This window comes from Pantherophis guttatus, chromosome 2, assembly GCF_059756535.1.
Source record: "Pantherophis guttatus breed Tessera chromosome 2, ASM5975653v1, whole genome shotgun sequence".
Taxonomy (NCBI): Eukaryota; Metazoa; Chordata; class Lepidosauria; order Squamata; family Colubridae; genus Pantherophis; species Pantherophis guttatus.
In genome coordinates, this window is record NC_142064.1 from 167,531,549 (window position 1) to 167,552,655 (window position 21,107).

At 35.7% G+C, this 21,107-nt stretch overlaps 2 protein-coding genes across 3 annotated transcripts in view; one reads left to right on the forward strand and one right to left on the reverse strand.

The window, feature by feature from the left end:
• TBCD (tubulin folding cofactor D) overlaps positions 1 to 21,107 on the forward strand; it is a 146,906-nt gene that overhangs the window by 40,030 nt on the left and 85,769 nt on the right. For both annotated transcript variants that reach the window (XM_060688645.2, XM_060688646.2), the window contains exon 14: positions 2,713 to 2,807. In XM_060688645.2, coding sequence (XP_060544628.2) covers positions 2,713 to 2,807 — 95 coding nt within the window. The remainder of the gene's footprint in view (positions 1 to 2,712; positions 2,808 to 21,107) is intronic.
• Positions 3,491 to 13,979, reverse strand: ZNF750 (zinc finger protein 750). Its single transcript, XM_034408403.2, has 3 exons — positions 13,508 to 13,979; positions 6,966 to 8,554; positions 3,491 to 5,392 (listed from the first exon to the last, which is right to left on the reverse strand). The coding sequence occupies exons 2-3, from the start codon at positions 8,372 to 8,374 to the stop codon at positions 4,690 to 4,692; spliced, it is 2,112 nt and encodes a 703-aa protein (XP_034264294.1). The 5' UTR covers positions 8,375 to 8,554; positions 13,508 to 13,979; the 3' UTR covers positions 3,491 to 4,689.

Consider the following 21,107-nt stretch of genomic DNA (forward strand, 5'->3'; position numbering starts at 1 on the left):
GATTGGAAGAGTTATGCTCCACGGGGTTAGCAAATTATGTTATAAAGAAAAGAATTCTCCAAAATGTTGCCCATTTGATGCTTGAAAGTCTTCATTTCCCCCTTATCACAATCTAAGTGGTGTTTTGTTTTTGTTTTTTGACAAAGAGCACAGACCAACAATTCATTGCTAGAAATGAGATACAGATTTCATCTTCAAATGTTCTGTAATTCTTATCACCATTCTCTGTACCTGGAAAATCCACAATTCTTGATAGCTAACTTGTTTTTCCTTAATTGAGAAACAGGTTGATATTCTGAACACACCAAAATATTAAATCATATTTACATGTTGGTTGAATATCTTGGTTTATTCTAAAACTGATACTCATTTTTAATATGCTTTTGATTTGAATCTTATTTTTTTTTCTTCTTAAAATAGGTTATAATTTTTCAGATTACAATCTCAATCTGTTGTTGGTTTTTTTGAGGACTAAGAGGTTTCAGATTCTTATAGTGTCAGTTTTCTATAGAGATTTAGTTCTCAAACTTTGTGTTAATATGCCAGGGCACCTTAGGAAATTCACATGGATGCCACAGGATTGCAAATTACTAGCTTGAGGTAGTTCATGGTTTAGACCTCGGGTTGTGAAAAAAATTATCAAGACATTAAGGGCACCATGAAGTGCCAAAGTTTGGGAACCTCTGCTATTGAGCATAGAAAGATATCATATTTTTTGGAGTATAAGACGCACCGGAATATAAGACGCACCTACTTTTTTGGCGAGGAAAAGAAGAAAAAGAAATCTCCCTCTGCCTCTGAGCAATTTTGCCTCGTTGCAGCAAACAGCAAACAGCCTGCTTTACTTTCATTTTCATTTTCAGCATAGCTTGATTAGCACAAGGGGAAAAAAAATCTGCTCCAGCAATTTACCTCTTTGCTGCAAGCAGCAGAGCCCTGCGCAAAACAGCTGAGAGTCGGGAGGCCGAGCCAATCAACTTGTGCTAATTAGGCTGTGCTGAAGCTGAAAGCTGTTTTTTCTTGCTGTTTGCTTGCAAGGAGGTAACTGCTGCGAGGCAGAGGCCAAAGGGTGGGGGCCAGTGGGTGGGTGGGGCTACATTCGGTGTATAAAACGCACTTAAACTTTCACCCCCTTTTAGGGGGGAAAAAGCTGCGTCTTATACTCCGAAAAATATGGTAATTGTTTTAATACATTTTTAAAAAACAATAACGTACACCAATGCAACTTGCAAAAAAAGAGGAAATGTGCAGTGTCACTTTGGGATTTTTGTTAGATTGATTCATAGTGACATATTTATTTGATTTTATGTTTTGCTGCACAATTACATAGCATCATGTAAGACACTTCTTCGGCATACACTTTAAAATCAGAATTATTTATTTTATTTATTTATTTTAGAAAATTTATATTGCTGCCTGCTTGCACATGGTGACTCAAGGCGGCTTACATGGATATAAAAACCATATAAAAGAAATAAAAAGAATAAAATAATAAATTAGTAAAATAATAATCCCCTCCCACCTCTGCAACAACGCACTTTCATACAAACCATTTAATGGGCTCCATCCCACTCTGGGTTCCCCAGGCCTGCTGATAGAACTACGTTTTCAGCACCTTCCAAAAGAATGTTAGAGTGGGGGCCAGTCTAATGTCTGGGGGAATAATGTTCCAGAGAGAGGAAGCCACCATAGAGAAGGCCTTTCTTCTGGGTCCTGCCAAATGTATCTCCCTAGGGGATGAGTTTCGCAACATTCCTTGCCTCTCCACTCTAGTGTGTTGGGTAGGTGTGACTGGCAAGAGATGATTCCTCAGATAATCCTGTCCCAAGCCATGGAGAGCTTTAAAGGTGACAACCAGCATCCTGAATTGCACCTGGAAGCAAATCAGGGGTGAAATGCTCCCGGTTTGGACCGGATCGCCCGATCCGATAGCGATGGTGGTGGGTGGTTCAGAAACCGGTAGCAAAAATCCCTGTGCCCGCCCCCCCCCCCATGTTCAGCTGAGTCACACGATCATCAGAGGCTTTTTTTTTTAACTTTTCAAAGCATTTTTTCTACAACCTCTTCCAATGAAAAAATGCTTTTAAAAGTAAAAAAAAAAAAGCCTCTGATGATCGCGCGGCTCAGCTGGGATCCTCAGAGGCTTTTCAAAGCATTTTTTTCTGCAACCTCTTGGCGGAAGAGGTGGTAAAAAAAATGCTTTGAAAAGTCTCTGATGATCCCAGCTGAGTTGCCTGATCGTCAGAGAGGCTTTTCAAAGCATTTTTTAAAAAGCCTGACGATCCCAGATGACTTGCCTAATCGGCAGAGAGGCTTTTCAAAACATTTTTTAAAAAGCCTCTCTGACAATCCCAGCTGAGTTGCCTGATCGCCAGAGGCTTTTCAAAGCATTAGAAAAAATGCTTTGAAAAGTTAAAAAAAAAAAAAAGTTGGCCAGTCACATTACCCCCCCCCCACCAAGCCACGCCCACAGAACCGGTAGTAACACATTTTACATTTCACCCCTGAACCAAATCATTAACCAATGCAGTTCCCATTGGAGAGGTGCTACATATGTACACTGAGGGCTGCACAAAAACATGAGGGCTGCTGCATTTTGCCCCAGCTGAAGCCTCCAGATGCTCTTCAGAGGCAGCCCCATGTAGAACACATTGCAATAGTCAAGAAAAATTAAGAAAAATCATCTTAAAATCCTGTTTTCTAAAACTGCAGTTTTCAGGAAACTGATAATGCGTGGCATGGTGGATGTTTGGCACTGGCTGAATTGGGAAGAAGAGGCTTGTTATTACCTTCCCGGCTATCAGACGGTAAGTGTTTTCTAAACTGAGTTGAACTAAAAATAAAGCCCCTCAAAATAAAGTTAGATGTTGATTTGATAGAATTATATGTTAAAAATCTGAGCCAGTTTTTGGCTAAGACTGTGTAGGCAGTAGTCTAGCTTTCCAAAGCTTAGGGGGTGCCATTGCTGCCTCTCCTTCTGAATAATTTTAGATATGCAAAACATCTCATTAGGGGGAGGTGATACCATCAGTCACTGTAGCCTATAGCACCATATAGTTGTTTGTATTTTCAGAGTCTGAGAGAAATTTATATCCTGGCCACCTGGATGTTCCTTTCTTATTATTTAAGATAATGACAGCACTAGCTGTCTTCCTTAGTAAAAGTTGTCAGTTACCATCATTAAATAAGAACTACCTGTACAATCTTCATTAATCACTTATCATACATGGTCAGTTCTCTAAAGACCTGACATTTTAATGGCTCTGGATAATGGTCATACTATTTATACATTCCAGTTGTACCTCATGTAAATACAGGGATTCTTGAACAATGTGACTTTTCTTCCATTCTGATCAAAAGAAAAATGAGTTGCTATGATTTACACTTTCAAGGACATCTTTGAATTTTGCAATTTTGATGGTAAAAATATAACAAGAAAGAAAGTTGTATTTTAGGATGAAATATACTAAATTGCATAAACTTCAGTAAATTACACTTAGAAAGGTATATTTTACTGGAAAATATTCACCATATGTACATAAATAACATTTAAATACAGTTCTTAGGATACATATTTGATTTTTGAGCATTTTTTTAAAAATGGAATTTTACACTAGAAATGGAATATATACCAAACAAATACAACATTGGCATGAATTAGAAATAAAGTGATCTATTTATCTCCAGCTAAACATTGTTACAACTGATATTTTAAAAGATATATTAAGTTGTAACTTTCTGAGGATAATTCATAATGATACTTAAGATTTATCTGTAGCCTTTACAAGCTATTTTTTGCTACAATATAAATAATATTGTAAAAAGAGGAAAAATTACTATAACATCTGAAATGGAAAATCATTACTAACAAGTCTATGAAACATTCACTGATACCTATAGTATACAATCTCTTTAGTGCTACAAACTCATATGGATGCAAAATGTAGAATTCACAACACAGGATTCCTTCTAATATGGGTTGAAATAAATAATTTCTTGATTCGCATTTCTCTCAGTACTTGGGACCTGAAGTTGCAGTTTATCAAACATGTAAGCATTTGTGTGGGACCTCTACTTTGTTTAAGTCCTAAATTTTAATTAATATCGATTAATTTAGGACTTAAAATTTGGAGCATAACATTTTTATATTGGGCCATTCGACTTGGGAAAACCACAATACCAAAAGTGTAATTTAGAAAGATTTAATATGAGTGCTCTAATATATTATCAATGAAAATTCAATAACACTAAGCTTAAGAAATTGGAAATTTTCGTTCTTAAAATATGGATAAAACAGCAAAAATACACTGGACAATAAAAAACATAAAACAAAAAGATTTGAAAATGAAGTTAGTTAGAGACACATAGAACACTCATATATCCAAAATGTGCTTCTAGAAGCTCATTTTTGGAATAAATTGTTTTCCCAATAGTGCATTTATGAAATATGTTTCTACAATAGTGCATTTAAGTTTTACATTTAAATGTTTACTTAAAAAAGATAAAATTATGAGACATTTCAGTTACTTTAAAATGTATAGACAAGACATTTTAATATTTACATAGTTCAATTGAGCAGAATAAATGAATCTGCAAAGTAAAAATAAAATTTTGGTACTGAAAAAAATGTTTAGTATTTTTGTTGGATAGTGTACATATGAACTCTACAGGATATTTGGTGGAACAATATTATGTTATCCTTGTTCTCTTTCTCAAAGTGAACACTCGACTGCATTCATTTGTTCTTACTCTTTTGGTTCCTTGTACTTTTGTTGCTTCTCTGTGATTGGTCCTTTTTTGTCCTTTTGCTTTTTTACAATGATGATTCTGGGTTTCGGATGGTTCAGCGATGGAATCGGCATATTGAGAATTGATCTCTTGCTTATTTTTCTCTGTGCTCTCTTTTTGAACTGTACTTGGACTGTAAGAAGCTAATTGACAGAGAGCAACGGCTGCAGTTTGTTTCTGCTCATCACAACTCTCAATTGTCCTTGGTTCCTCCACTTCTTTTATAGGCATCACAGTAAGAGGCTTACTGAAGGAACCTTTATCTGTTTGATTCTTAGGGTTACATATTTCTGTCCCCAAATCTTTATTTTCAGGTTTTTGAAGGTTATGATCTTTAGTTTCGTATAATGAGTTCTGGAGACATACAGTTACATGATAGTTGTCCTTCACTGAAAGGTTCAAAGGCATTTCCTGCAGTTCCATGCAGTTCTGGTTTTCTGTTGAGAAAGTGCTTGTATACGTATGTGCATCGACTAAGTTTGCATCTGGTTTCTTGGAAAGATTAAGTGGCGAATCATCTGAATCATCTTCGGAACTGGACAAAGGATCTTCATTACTATCATTTCCATGCTGTACATTTTCCTTTTCATTAGTGATGTCACTACTGAGAGGAAAAATGGAAAATGTTATTGCGTAATTAGGCAAAATACTTAAATGGGGTAGATATTTTGAATTAGAAATGAAACAAATTGCTTGTATATAAGTTATTAGAAAAATTCTAGGATTGTTAAACACAGACACACACATACCGTTGCAAATGCATTTGTTTACCTGGTTAATATTTTTGTATGCGTGATATAGTTTTAAATCTCAGGTGACATGTGAGCAATTCATATATTTTGGCTTATTTTCACGAGAAGTTAAGATGATTACATAAAAGAAAAATATGATGTCAATCTGTGCGTTGTATATACTGAGAAATATATATTTCATTGTGATTAAGTAATATGGTTTATCAATGTGCATATGAATATAGCAAGGGTTTTCTGATAATTCTGTTAAAAATAAGTAAATGTTCATCTTGTAGAGGCCTACTGTATAAGGATTATTGGAAGCGAGATGTTAAAAGCATAGATACTGCCTATTGTAAAATGTTTTTTTAATGCAGAGGTTCCCCTGAGACCTAAAAGTTATTTCAAATGTTCCTCCAAAATAAAAAAACTTTAAAAAGGTTGGTCTAGAATCTGTTTTCATGAAATGAAATATTCAATGCTTAATCCTAATTTTATTGGTATTTTTAATTAAAATGTTATGTTTTTCCATAAATTCTTCTGGTTTTTTTATATTGACTGGGTTTGCATCATATTATTATCTTTATATAATTTTGTTCTCATACATTACCTAGGGTAAAAAATGGTGAGTAAGTATAATATAAATACAGTAAATGGCATTGTATGTATAAATAAATGTATAAATTGCAACATTTAAGTTAGCAATCCTGTGCATGCTTAAACATTTGATTCACTATTTACATGGTGCTTATATGAGCATAAATATACATAAGGTTAGGTTGTAAAGTAAAGAATAAAATAAACACAAAAAAGGAGTTTATAATTTTGTACTGTGGTTGGTATGTTTACTTAGCACAACAATATTATTTACTATAATTCCTACTAACTTTCATGTGTTATCTTGTTATTTGCTATGCATACCATTCCCTTATTTTATTTAATTTAGGATAATAACACAATAAGTATAGAATAAATTATACCAAGACATTTCTTTGAAAGTAAAAAGCAAAAGTCCATTGACTGTATTCTTCCCCATTCTCCTTCCAAAACCCCTGCTGTCCTTAGTCTGTTTTTTCATTGGATAGAGAGAAGAGAAATGTCTTTTCTCATTCAGCACTCAGAACAGCAAATTATTAGACCAGAGCCAAGCCAAAAAGAGGTAATGATGAACTTAAGAGGAAAAAAAGTTCGAATTAGGATAGCCCTGGCCTTGCTCAGTGGTATGTAACCCTTGTAAGAATATCCCCCCCCCCTTTTAAAATAAACTTTCCCACCCAGCTATATATAGTTGCAGCCCATGTATTTCCTAGTTGCCGTGTGTTTTCCAGTTTGACAAGTAATGAAATATGTCTTAGAGGCCCTATGTAATGTATCTTGAGGGCATGTTTGCTTTCGCCATAGACTTTAGCAGGAAAAATTTTTTTAAAAGGGCATTTAACATTTTACCTTTTAGGAGAATTTCCTTTATCTTCCTTTGATATAGGCGGAGGAGATTGGTCTGTACTTTTCCTCACAGGTCTGAATGCTGTAAAGCTTTCTTCAGGTTGATCACATTTGTTAATAACTGAAGATGACTTATTAGAAAGATCAAATAGGCCTTCACAACCATGACTAGTTTGAGTAAAGTTTGTCGGGCTGGGTCTTCCTGGAGATCCAGTTGCTGCACTTCCAGCACGAGGGCTCATTTTGGCATTTTCTCTTTCATTTTGATCTTCTTTAGAATGACCTTTGTTATGCAGCATAGGTATTTCCTTTTCATAGTCATCTGTTTTTTTATGAGAATTTTGTGATGATAACATGGCTGGACTTGAAGAATGCGGATATAGCAAGGTTGTTTCCTCCATTAATTGAGAATTTGTGTCTCTGTTAATATCTGCAATGTGTGGCAACCTATAAAATGCTGATTCTGTTGGCCTACAAAATCCATATGGCACTGAAAGATTTGGACGATATGGCTGGAATAAGCGGTAGTGTTCGTATGTTGATGGATTAATTGGTTTAGGAAGTGGTCCTGGATGAGGAAAAAAATGTCTTTGATCTTGAGTGCTGTAGACAGACATCACTGAGCTTTCACACTCATGAGAGTTTCCTGAGAGGAAGTAAGGTGCATAGATAGCTAATCCATGTTCATACAGTGAAGGTGAATATTCTGGAATCATGGGTTGTACATAAGATGGAATGGAAGTGAAACCTTTTGCAGGTGTAATTTTATGAGTAAACTCTGGAGCAATAATTGTACCACTGGTTTTCCATAGATTGTTTGGCGCATGAAAGGCTGACTTTGTTGGAAAGGAAGAGCCTTTATTTGAATCGGAAAGAGAACTTAATTGAGACATATCATTATTGTCCTTATTGTGCCGATGCTCTCCCACTGGAACAAATGCAGAAGGCCTTACGATGCCTTCAAGAGCAGACTGCACATTGATTGTACTTTCTTCTTCATTACAAAGAAGAGTTAGTTCCTTTTCAGTGGGTGGTTTTGGTCCAAGCACTGATATATTTGTCACTTGGTTTTGAATTTCCATATTTTCCTTGGAGTCATCTTTGGCAAATGCATATTGAGGTTTAGAATCAAAATTTGAGAGGACCTTGGAAGAAGTTGGTTTGGCTGCAGTGTCTACCTGAGTGTTCTGCTTAGTCTCCAAAGAATTTGACTTTGAACATTTGACAACACGATCTTGTTCTGTCACCAGCGTAATGGAGTTTTTGCAAAGCCCATACTTCATATGGTTAAAAAGATGTGATTTCTCATTGCAGGTAAAGGGGCACTGAAAGCACTTGTATTTAAATGGTTTTCCTGGAGGTCTGGGGATATAATGAGGTTTTTTTGGTTTGCGCTCTTTGAGGAGGCTCATCTTCTAGTCTTGATGTTACGTTTAGGATTGTTCTTATAACAATTAGTTAATAGAGCTTTAGTTCGTTTAAAATTAATTTTTGCTTTTTATTGTTTCTTCCAGCTCAAAAACTTTCCAAAAGATTTGATATGAAGGCAGTTTTGGAAATGTCAGGAAATAACAGCGTTTGCAAACAGGAAACTGTAATACAAAAATTAGTGTTAGAAACATTAGGGTCCTTTTTATAAGATCAAGGATATGCACATCTCTGTCTTCTGGGCCTGAGACATTCTGTCATTTATTTATTTAGAATATATTCATTATGTAACTATTCCACCTTTTTTCCTGAGCTGAAGCTGAATATATAGCATTTCCACTTTTTTTTTTCTCCACAGCAACAACTTGACGGTTAGGTTGGTCTGAAAGTCACTCATTGAGTTTCTACAGCTGAGAGATGGCTTGAACTTGAATCTCTCTGTTTCTAGTCTAAAATCTTAACTGCTACATTATCCTGGCTCTGAATTTTCCATTGTTCTCTGGAATGTACCTGAATACTATGGATCATTTTCTGTTCTGAGAGATTTAAATCTTGAAAATGACATGGTATTTTTATGCTATGGCCGAATGTTTTGGGATAAAAATGAAAATATTCAGGAAAACAGCTGAAACTGAACAAAATTGAACAACCTTGTGGGGAAATAGAATCTTTGGAGAAGGCTATAAGTAGGTCATCAGGATGAAAATTATTCCCAGTATACTATCTTTGAGTAGAATGACATTTAGATGTCAAGCAAAGGTGCTAGAACATGATGAATCAGCCCATCACAGTGGTGCTACACTCTTTTTGAAAACTCAGGTCTACAACATAGAATTGAGCCTTTATTTCCTCCTTCTGATATATCTTGCATTTATATTTTAGTGAGTTATCACCAAAATTCTAAAATATCTTTTCTGGGCAAGACATAGCTTTCTCTATAAGAGGAAATATAGCCATTTATATGTGAAGTGATAATTCTGCCCTTTAGTATGAATACTGAATCTCTTTGACCTTGTTGCCACACATTCCTCACTGTAAAGAGTTCTTCATCATTTGCTGTGGCTCTCACCATCCTGAATAACTTGATGCCATACTCAAACTTAACTGTATGGGTTTGCCCCTGAATCCAAATGAATTACAAGTATGAGAAAAGTGAAGCTAATTTAGAAGAATCTTAGCCTTTACAAACAAGATTGCCCTAAGGGGAAGCACCTAAGTCTGGAGTAGCACCCTAATTAACTGACCTGAGGTTCAGGGGTGTCTCCTACCTGAAATTCTGGTTGAATTAATTAAAGAGAACTCTTACAAACAGCACTGGAAGACTATCCACTCAGGATGTGACAGGGAAAAGATGAAAGCAGAGGGAGAGGGAACTGTAGGTGGATGAGACTATGTGAAGAGAAGGCAGGTCCTGGTAACAAAAGTAGAAGCTTGAGCATAATCCAGTTGAGCCAGTTAGGGAAAGAGGAAGAGATTCCATGCAAGGGAGAAGTAGGGTGGAGTGGGATTGACTCCATCCTGGAGAGCTGACCCAGCTCTACTAGAGAGCAAACAAGCTTTTTAAGCAGCCTAAGCAAATATTTAAGGACCGGCTAGTATGCATAATTTGCAACATCCCACAGTAAGTCTGATGTTAAGTTATGGAATGACATCTTGTTGCCATTTCTTTGTTGGTTTCTAATTATGTTACTAATGAACTCGCTGTTGTGTAGCATAGCTAGTCTCTAAGGTATAAAAAATAAGAGTCCAGCATCCATTGATTTATAGAGGCATAATCTACTTGCTTTCTCTTAGAAATAAAACAAATGGATACAGGCTTGTGATTTGCTCTGCAGATAAGTCAGACGGGCTTGTATTAACTTGTTCCATTATGTGTACTGATTCTGAAGGCGTGAGAATCTCTGAGAGTTATGTTCTCATGATTTTATAGATGTGTTATGGCAGAGATCTAAAAAGTGATGATTTCATCATGAACTGTAAGCACTATTATCAAAATGATGACTGTTGCAAAACCACATACTGTATCTGTTACCCGAAACTACAGTAATACAGGGAAGTGATGGCTTTACAATTTCTTGAAAACTTTTTCCCATTAATGTTTAAACTACAAATATCTATCTAAAATATATCTAATATTTTCAATGTAAAAATATTATACCTGTGATTACAAATTAAACTATACAATTTGTAATTCCTTAAAAACAAATATATATCAATTAAACTTTATGTGGGTCTTCCTGGATTTTTAAATTCATACTTGTGAATGAAAATTCACACCATATTTTGTTTTAATTTTTACAATGTCACTTGATCCTCTCCTGTTACTTTTGAACTTAATATTTTTCTATTCATTATGAAAGATTGACCTGTCATTTACAATATCAAAGTGTATATCATTCTGAATGAATTTTGCTTCCCTTTAATTCATTACGTTCTGCTTTATTAATGATATTTCTAGAATACCTTTCCATAAAAGATTAAAAAGTAATTTTTATTTTCTTCTGATACAGGTTAGAATGTAAAAGATGCTTAAGTCGAATTTGGTGGGGCTTTTTTCAGCTGCAAATTTAGAATGTTTCAAGCAAGTGCCATTAAATATAGGGACTATTTGACAATCGTAAACCCTAGTGTGGGTGACTCTGAATCTCAGCTACAGAAATAGTATTGCAGTTTGGAAGATAATTAAAATAGCAGGTGAATGTTAGTACATTAGCTTTCTGACATAGTTGCTTGAATTAATTTCTACATGCACGGTAATTTATTTGGACAATATTAACAGAAAATAAATACACATCACAAAATAGTTCTTGAACAATGCAATTTTAAATTTAGATAATGCTGTATAATCAAAGATTTGGTGAGTTCAACTTATACCTAAAGTATCTCTTTGTGTAAAGAAAGCTATGTAGTCTATTGTAGCCAAGTTAGGAGTCTAATAACAAGTTTTCAGACTAACATTTTATTAATGAAATAATTAGGATCTGATGATGTGATATTACAATTCACAAAAACTTATTCCTTTCAGTAAAATTTGTTAGTCTGAAAAGGTGCTATAAGAAACTGGTAGTACCTTTGTACTAATTTATAAGCCTCTGTGCAAATAAAACTTCAAGTTTCTGTTGCCACAACAAACTGTCCCCAAACTGCCAATAGCAGTTTGAATTTGTATTCTGATATAAGAGTATACTGAAATACAATAAAAGGTTGCTCAGTATGCACCATTAATTCTTGAAGAACAAAAAAGGGAAAAAATAAGTAGTATGTGTTTCCTTGCTAAAACTAAATTTCTATTAATTTATTGCACAGTTAAAGCAAACTTCAAATTTCTATGGTTAATTATCATGTATATGGGACCTTGCATCTCAGTCTTTCCAATAACAAATAACTTAATAATCAAACTTTTTTGAAATAATAGTTATTTCAAATAGAGAAAGCACTGGGTGCAAAATAATCTTTACAGCAAAAATGTATGTTAATAATATATGTATTCTGTTAAATTTATTCCCTGCGAATAAGTATAGAATTGCAGTCTTAAGGATTCCATAATATATTTGGAATGAACGTGGATGACTTTAACTATAGATAGGTACAGGCTAGTGATATTTCTGAATTATATTTAGTATATAAAATCATTAATTGCCATTCCTAGTTTTAAAAAAGGGAATATTACCTGAAGATGTAAGTAATAGAGTTCAAATGAAATACATACTGCTATTTTTGTGAAACAAAACAATCTAAACTGAAATAGTGCTAGTGCCAGGTAGATATATATGGACATACATTTTCTGATTCTAGCACTGTTTCTGTGTTTTTCCAATTAAACTGGCAGTGGTCATGCCTGTGAAAGGATGGGACTTTATAGATTTGGGAGTAAATTTGAAGTCTTGTTTGCCCTTATATAAATCTTTTAAAAAGACAAAAGCTATATTAATTTGTTAGCCTTTGTTATTACCTGTGTAAATATTTTGAATTCAGCACTGAAAAATAATCAAATACTTTTCCAATATACAATATTTTGTTTTTTTAAAAAACATTCAAAAGTGCTGTTTCAAAATATTCTTTAGAGCACATTGGTGTAACAATCTTGCTTAATATATCATAGCTACAGCTGGCTACGCAACCATTTTTAAGGAACATTATGCATATGGTCTGCTGTTGTTGCAGCATTCTTTTTTGTGATATTGATCTAGGTGACGAGTCTTTGTTGAGGTGGAGCATTTTAGAAGGGCATGCTATGATTAAAATATTGTGATGTGGCATTATTGCATAACTTAAAATCATGCCACTGTCACCTATCCAGCATTTTGCAAGAATGAGATTTCTGAGTTTTATTCCAGCCCAGATTTTCCAGTGATTAACTACTCCACCCTTCTGGATTGCTAAAGTTTAAAACTAAAATGAATGATTTTATTAACAAAAATAAAAAATTGCATGCTTGATGATGGATATAAAATGAGCAAAAAGGATAAATTCTGTAGAAGTCAGCATGAGCTATAATGAAAAAAGATTTTGCATTTATAAATTCCAAACACAGGAATTATTTGGTTCTACATTTTTAAAGTAACTTAAGCCCATTTTATACTAATCACAATAGGTATTCATTCATTTATTTATTTTCCAAAGTAAATTAGCAATACAATATACTTTTCTCTCACATATTTCACACACACACACACATCTTAACAAAGTCTTAACTATGACTGTCATAGTGACTGATACTATACTCATTTGAATACATCAGAAAACTTGGCTTCTTAACTTAAGTATTTAAACAAGTAAGAATACTTCACTTGAATGTGTTAAATGAGGGATGTGTTTAAAAGTTGTATTTTACACTGAAAATTAATAAATTCACCTTAACAATAGCTGTAATAGCACCTTAGCTTGGACAAAATAATATAGTAAATAGACAAGGTTTTGTACAGATTTAAATAACAAATTACACATTATATCATAAATCTGCTTTTAAGTATAATGCACCTGTACTGGAAAAACTCTGTCTTGCCAGAAAGGCAGAACATGCTAAGGAATACACTTAACTAACATACTTTAGTTAGCTGCTCGTCTTTTCTTTTAAATCATTTTGTAAATCGTTCAGTGATTGAATGTTAACTTACCTGCGAGTTCGGGAACTCAGATCCAAGTTGTTCGGAACTATTAAACTGTTGCTGTCAGTGTTGAGAGAGAAGTACCTGTTCACTGCCTGATTAAGTGAAACTGAAGGAGGCTGTTTCAATGGGAGGGACTTAAAAGTGTAGGAGTTAAGCCCTGAGGGTGTAGAGATGCACCTGATATTACTTCAGCCTGAAGCTACAGTTCATGTGTTTCCCTCTATTGCTTTCATTTGATGTTGCCTCAGCATTCGAGCTATCGAGCAGAACTTTTGTCATGTTTGTTGCCTTCAACAAGCAGTATTTGTGTCACTCTCTGAGTTAATAGTCTCCTGTCAAGGGGAATGGAACATGACACAGGCACGTTTCTCAGTTTAAAATCTTTGAAATCGTTTCGGAGTAACAGGGAGTTCATAACTAAGATCAAATGATCATTGCAGGACATGACTTGGTTTGTATTTTCTTACTCTGGTCTTTCAGCGAGAATACTTGTATTCTGTAACATAACTTCCACCTCCCCCCTACGTTTGTCCTCATAATAACTTCTGTCCAGAAACGGCAAGACTGTGTGCTGTAGAAACCTGCCAAAGCTTGTCAGCAGTTGGCAGCCCTAGGATTGTTAAGTGGAACCAAGTCATTTCAGCAGGACATTGATTAAGTTAATTTTTTCTTTAACAGTCACTAAGCATATTGTGTGAGAATTGTACTATTATTACATGATTACTGTGTGTTATTGTATATATGAATAAACTGATGTTTAGCCTGGCAAAAAGAGAAAAAATCAATTTAGTGCCCGAGCATCCAATTTTACAGGAGGCTCATTTGTTGTCACAATCCATTTTTAATTGCACTGTGTATTCCCGGCACTTTTCTTAGTAGAGAAATTCAATAAGGAGATAAAGATGGAATAGTTGCATAATATAGTTTGATTCTTAGATCTAGGACTTAGTGCCAGGATGCTGCTTGAGTGCAAAGATTAATAATACGATTCTATTAAGCAGAGCAGCAGGTGGAAGTTCAGGGAAAACTCTGAAGTGTCTTGGAGGGAGGGAGGGAGGGAGGGAGGGAAGGAAGGAAGGAAGGAAGGAAGGAAGGAAGGAAGGAAGGAAGGAAGGAAGGAAGGAAGGAAGGAAGGAAGGAAGGAAGGAAAGAAAGAAAGAAGAATTGATATTTATTTTCAGTTCTATGTGCAAACTGTGGATAGAATCGACTCTTTGATTCCCATCATCCCAAATAAGCACTGGTATACATGACATCCTGTCTGATAATTCTGGGACTTGTAATCCATTATATCTGGACCATTATGGGAAAGGCTAGGCTAGAGCCCAAAGTTAATATTAAATTTGAAAACATATTGATTTATTTATACATACATTTATGTAGTACAATTATGTAGTTGTGCAACTCACAGTAATTCCAGATGTCTACAACATTAAAAATCCACAGTTAAAATTTCACAATTTAAACTTTTCCCTATCCACAGTGGCAGAAACAAAATCAGCCATTTGATCAGTTTCAAATGGGGTCCCCGCTGATAAAGTCAGTTTTTCAAGGCCTTGTAGAAAAAAAATGGGGGGGGGGGCAATCTTATGTCTGGGGGAATGATTTTCTCAAGGGAGGAAACCATCAGAGAGAAGGACTTTTTCTTAGGTTTCACCAGATGTACGTTCTTGATAGTTATGACCTGCAACTTGCCCTGCCTTTCTTTTCTGGTGGGGCAGGTAGATGTAATTGGGGAGAGGTGGTCCATCAGATAACCCCCATGTAAGGGCTTTAAAGCGGATAACCCAGCTTTTTGCACCCAGAAGCAAATTGGCAACTAATTCAGCTCCCTCAAAAGAAATACGGATTTGCATATGCATGCCACTGTGTTTTAACCAACTGAAGCCTCTAGACCAGGGGTGTCAAACTTGCAACGTCACGGCAATGTCACGTGATGCATCACAACTTTTTCCCCCTTCGCTAAACTGGGTGTGGGCATGGCCAGTGTGTGACACATCTGGCCCGTGGGCTGGGAGTTTGACACCCATGCTCTAGATGTTCTTCAAGGGCAGTCCCATATAGAGTGCATTGCAGTGGTCCAAACTCTAATCTTAACCCAAATGGGAAGTGATCAGGGTGTGGTCCCAAGAAATATATGCTTTTAAATGTAAAAAGGAATCTGCTCCATATTTTCAAAAAGTATATTTCTTAACAGTATTTTTTACAATCCCCACATGATCCTTTAACATGAAAAGAACTCTTCTCATTGTGCTTTACAAAAATGAATGTTCTTATGCAATTGTGCCTATCCTTCCTGGCTATGGTTCAATAATATGATGGTAATTTTAATGTTCTTCCAATTGAAGATAATATTGTTTATTGGGCAATTGAATTCTCTGTCTGGCCTCATAACTTTCATGGCCTATGAAATTATTAATGCAGTATGCTAAACTAAGAAGTGATTTCTTGAATGTCTTGCCAATGGGACATGCTCCTTTTGCTCCTTCCATTTTAAAGTGAAGACAAAATAGGTGGCATAATGTTTCCTTATTTACATAGGGGATGCTTTTAGATATAACTGCCACCAACTACAGTTTAGCTTTCTACACACCCAGTAGCAATTTTCCTCAAATTGTCCTTGGTTTGTTTTCTAATGAATATATCATTCAAGCCTAGAGTGATGACTACTCTTCTTCAGAAGAAGTCTAAAATGGAAATCATAAAGAAGCATACAGGAATCAAGATTCCTGCTCTGGCTTCTCTTGACCATACATAATTACAGAAAATTATAAAGCACCTGAGATTGCTTGCAGACCAACGTCTGGGGATGAGGAGAGAGCCTCCAGACCTATGCAAAACTATGTAAAACTGTGGTTGGCAGCTGTGCTTTGTAAATTTGTTTATTTTGCTTTCAGAAAAAAAGATCTACAAATAGTGATAAATCTAGTTTGCTTTTCAGATTGATACATAAACAGCAGGAAAAGTGCTGCAAGCCATGTCTTTCTTTTTTAAAAGTTATTTATGTGGAGAAATCTGTTGAGGACCCGTTGAGATGCATACACAAGCCTTTGCCTCAACTTAGTATTTTCTTGTGTTGTCTTACAGATGAAACCTAGACAGCACATGTTCTATAATTTAAATTCCCTCTCAAAATACTTCTTTAGTCTTATATAATATAAGCAAATTTATGCAATCATAGAGAGGCACAACTGCTAGGTTCTGCTGCTTTTCATCATCTAGCACCAAAGAAGTAACTGATACTGTCTGCTGTATTTGAGTGAGCATAATCAAATTAAATGCATGCAGAACAGACGCATTGTTAATCAGTAGAAAATCAGGCTTGGAGATTAAGATTCAACCTGTTCTGAAGGGCTTGCACTTTTCTTGTCAGATTTCCACCTAGGAGTGTTTCTTGATCTGGCATTACTTTAGGGTGGTGGTGGTTCCAGATGGCAGTGCTAACATGTTTACACAATCATATTCATAGTATCTACTACAACAGCATATCAGGAACTATGCTATTGCAATATGGGGCTATCGTTAAGAGAATCTGAAAAAAATCAATTGCTACTCAATACAATAGCTAAATTATTAGTTTTTCCTTGAAGTCGTTTCGCTTCTAACCCAAGAAGTATTCTTCAGTTCTGACTGAAGAAGCTTCTTGGATGAGAAGTAAAACATTGTCAAGAAAAAAACAAAGAAAGTCCAATTGCCTCTTGAAAAAGCACCTTTGTGACATTGCATACTTCATTAATCCACTTTGTCACCATATGGCTGTTTCATTCTCAAGCACCATCCACAAGGGTTAGTCAGACAATTGATCCAATATTGCAATAGTTGTCCTACATGCTAACATCCCAATAGCTACTATTTTATATCAACTGCATTCCCAGGTTGCCTTAAGAGATATTTCATGCATATATTTGCTGGATGCCCGTGCTTCGCTATGAAATTATGTGCTCAGGCTTGATAAATTGACACTTACAGCCTGAAACATCATCATCATCATCATCATCATCATCATCATCATCATTATTATTATTATTATTATTATTATTATTATTATTATTATTATTATTATTTCTATGCCGCCCACTCTCCGAGGACTCTGGGCAGCTTACACCAAAGACAGTATACTAAATAGCATATTGCCCCCAACAATCTGGGTCCTCATTTTACCCACCTCGGAAGGATGGAAGGCTGAGTCAACCTTGAGCCAGTGAGATTTGATCCACTGATCTGCTGAACTAGCAGTCAGCTGAAGTAGCTGCAGTACTGCACCCTAACGACTGCGCCACCTCGACTCTAATGTAGAATGTGTAACTCCATAGCATCAGAGTGTGTTAATATAATGCAACTGGCAGTTGGAACAGGGCGAGGGGGAATAGAATGTCCCAGCCCGCAGCATCCATCGATATTCATCTGGCTAGCATCCTGTCAGTATGTGAGAGAGTTGAGGGGTGTTTGGAAACTCAAACAGTATTTGCTGTGTGAGCAGGAGGGAGACTGGAACAGTTGTGGCTTAGCTCAACTGTTCTGTAATAAAGCTGCTTGCTACTGTGAAAGTAAAACTGAAAATGAAACTCCTCTCCTCTGCTTGTGTTTTGCATTTGGAACAGATTTCTTTTGAGGTTGGGAGGGGGAGTAGAACACCTTAGCATCAGAGCATGGAACAGATTTTAGGTGAGGAGGGGGAGTAGAACTCCTTAGCATCAGAGCGTGTTAATAATAATATAGGAAATACTAATGCTCTGATGGTCATTTCGAAAAATCCTTTCTTAGTGAGCACCTAGAAGCCAAGAGGAACATACATAGCAAATTTCAAGTTTGTAGGCTTTACAGTTCTGGAGATTTCGTGATTATGGCGTGAGTGGTTTTCACTTTTTTATATATAGATCACAAACAGATAATAGAACCTAGTCTTTACCTTTCATCTGCTTCTAGTTTCTTCAACCTTCTATTTATGCCTTGAAACTCAACTTTTTACCTACATTTTGCATTCATCTTTGCATTCTCATCTGTGTGATCTAGTGCTTGATCTTAAGCTTCCCTGAATTCTTTTTTCCATCCGCCTATCTGAAGAAAGGTTTAACATTAAAAAATACATTAAAATAAAATTATCTAATCTAAATACATGTTCCTTTTTTCAGTCATGATAAATAATAAATTGAAAATGTGCTTTTTCAAGAGGCAACTGGACTTTCTTTGTTTTTTCCTTGAAGACGTTTCCCTTCTAACTCAGCTTCAGTTCTGACTGAAGAAGCTTCTTGGATGAGGTGTGAAACGTCTTCAAGGAAAAAACAAAGAAAGTCCAGTTGCCTCTTGAAAAAAGCACCTTTGGGACAACCATGACCTGGATGACTGAGAATCTCCATAGACATGAAGTATGCCATGTGACTGATTGACTGCTTTGCTGCTTATGAAAAACAAATTCCACACTGGATGATATATTTAATTGTATGAGCCCTGTAGAAGCCATTTGTCCTAGATTCCATCGTTTTAAAATAAATGCTATTCCTGTCATAATTAAGGGGCCTGGCTTGGAAAGGCTGAAAATACTCTACTTTGGTTTCTTTTTGAGCTGGAACCAGAGGGTTGGTTTTTTTAAAATAATGTGGGAGAAATCCAGATATCTGGTTACATTGGAGCTTAGTGCTAAGACACATGAGAGAAAGATAGGATATGTCAGACCCAAAAAATACCCTGGAAATGAACACTGAATAGCAAAGACATGGGGAAATATGGTATGATGGTTCAACTTGGATGTTGCAAAGAAAGAACAACAAGCTACTGGTTGATCTGCCTTGCTTTCGAATTGTCAAATCAAAGAAGTCAGGATGATGCTAAAAATGATCTTTTAAGTGGCCAATCTAAAAGTTCTACTCTTCAACGGGTAAAACATCTGTTACCTGATTATTTAAGTTAGCCAATTTTTTTGTGCTGGCTTGGGATTTCATGTACTCCATGACAACTATAGATATGTCCTAATTGGTATCTGTCTCCATGCATGCTAGAGGGTGCAAATTCAATTTGAAGTTCTGTTTGTGTGGAGCTTGTGATATAAAAGTTGCTGAGATTTGTGTAGCCCCCATTGTTAGGGATACAGTATATTGTTTCCTTGTCAGCTTTAGTTTTCTAGCTGATGTAAAACTTTGCACAGATAGATAGTTGGTCAAATAATCAAAAATTGAGGAATTTTTGAAATAAATTAGGTTGAGCATATAGTTAGGTCTTTTTAATGCAATAGTCGGTCCTTCTTTGCCTTTGCCAGTATTATTTTTCTTTTAGGCAGTCCTCAACTTTATGAATGTTCATTTAACAACTTTTCAAAGTTACAACATGATTTACGACTGGTCCTTGCACTTAACCACCATTGCAGCATCCCCATGGTCACATGATCAAAATTCAAGTGCTTGGCAACCAGCATGTATTTATTGTGACAGTATCTAGGAATCTGATTGTCACAGAATTTGTTGGTTTTTTCTTTTAGTTTGTATCCATGCAAGCCAAACTGATAAATATTGGATTGACTAGGGTACACACTTTAAAGAAAGAATTAGAGTAAATACGAAGGTAACTTAAAATAAGCCACGGACCTTTACTTTTCAAATATTACTAATCTGAAGCAGACTGGAAAAGAGACCAATGTATCCATACTTGGAAATCAATAGATTCTGTAGAGTCGCAAAGGTTTCTTTAAGAAAGTTAATCTGGTTTCTTTTATATGTTTGTCAATCTGAAGAAAGCTAGGGAAGTGATGCTGGCCTCTGGGCATGATCCCAGTGCATCTAAGAGCTTATTAAAAGCCAGCCACTCCCTGGAAGTGGTAGCTTCTGGGCAGACCTGCTCAACTGGGCTGTAGCTGAAGTAGAGCAAAATCTGCAGGTGCAGTAGGTATTGTATTAAACTGCAGGCAATAGAATAAAATACCTGGATATGCAAGTTCAGGGAGCACAGCCTCAGAGACAGGATGCTTCTTGTTTTCTTCATTAATGGATATAACTGGTCCTGGAAAATTGACCTAGAAAAGCTGGTAGCTGTTTTCCACTCTTGAGGTGAACTAATTGTACTTTCATCCAGTATTGTATAATTGTTACATTTATATGGACCAATCACCTGATAGGTGACACCCTTCAAAAGAGGATGAGTACAATAATCATATTGGAGGCGATGTAATTCTAGGTTTTATGCAGTGTTGATTGTTATCATTGTTAACAACATTTTGTACAATGCAACTGGCACGAAATAATGCCAGTGTGTCTTGGCATATCATTTGAAAAAAAAAATCTGGATAAAAATGCATAGGTTTCATAATATACTAAAGGACTTGCATCTCTTAAAGCAGGCTATGTCTTCTGACATTCAGTACAATTTAGGGGGGAAAGACATTGATAAAGGTTTAGTAATTACTGCTCCCATATTTAGATTTGTCTGTGGAATTCCAATTTGTCAGAAAAAATATTTTCATTACTAACAAATTATAGAGATTTAGAAATATTCAGTGTCATTATCTCATTCCTAATAGAAAAGAGACTGAACAGAGTGGGTGTGCTTTGAATCCCATCAATTAAGCAGTTTCATCTAATGGGATCCAGGAAACAGATCTTCTCTGTTGTGGGTTCTG

Excerpts from the sequence above, each read along its gene's own strand:
- ZNF750 (XM_034408403.2), bottom strand. The coding sequence starts at position 8,374 with ATGAGCCTCCTCAAAGAGCGCAAACCAAAAAAACCTCATTATATCCCC. Across the intron at positions 5,393-6,965 it reads AAAGGAAATTCTCCTAAAAG|TAGTGACATCACTAATGAAA; the intron begins GTAAAATGTTAA and ends TTTTCCTCTCAG.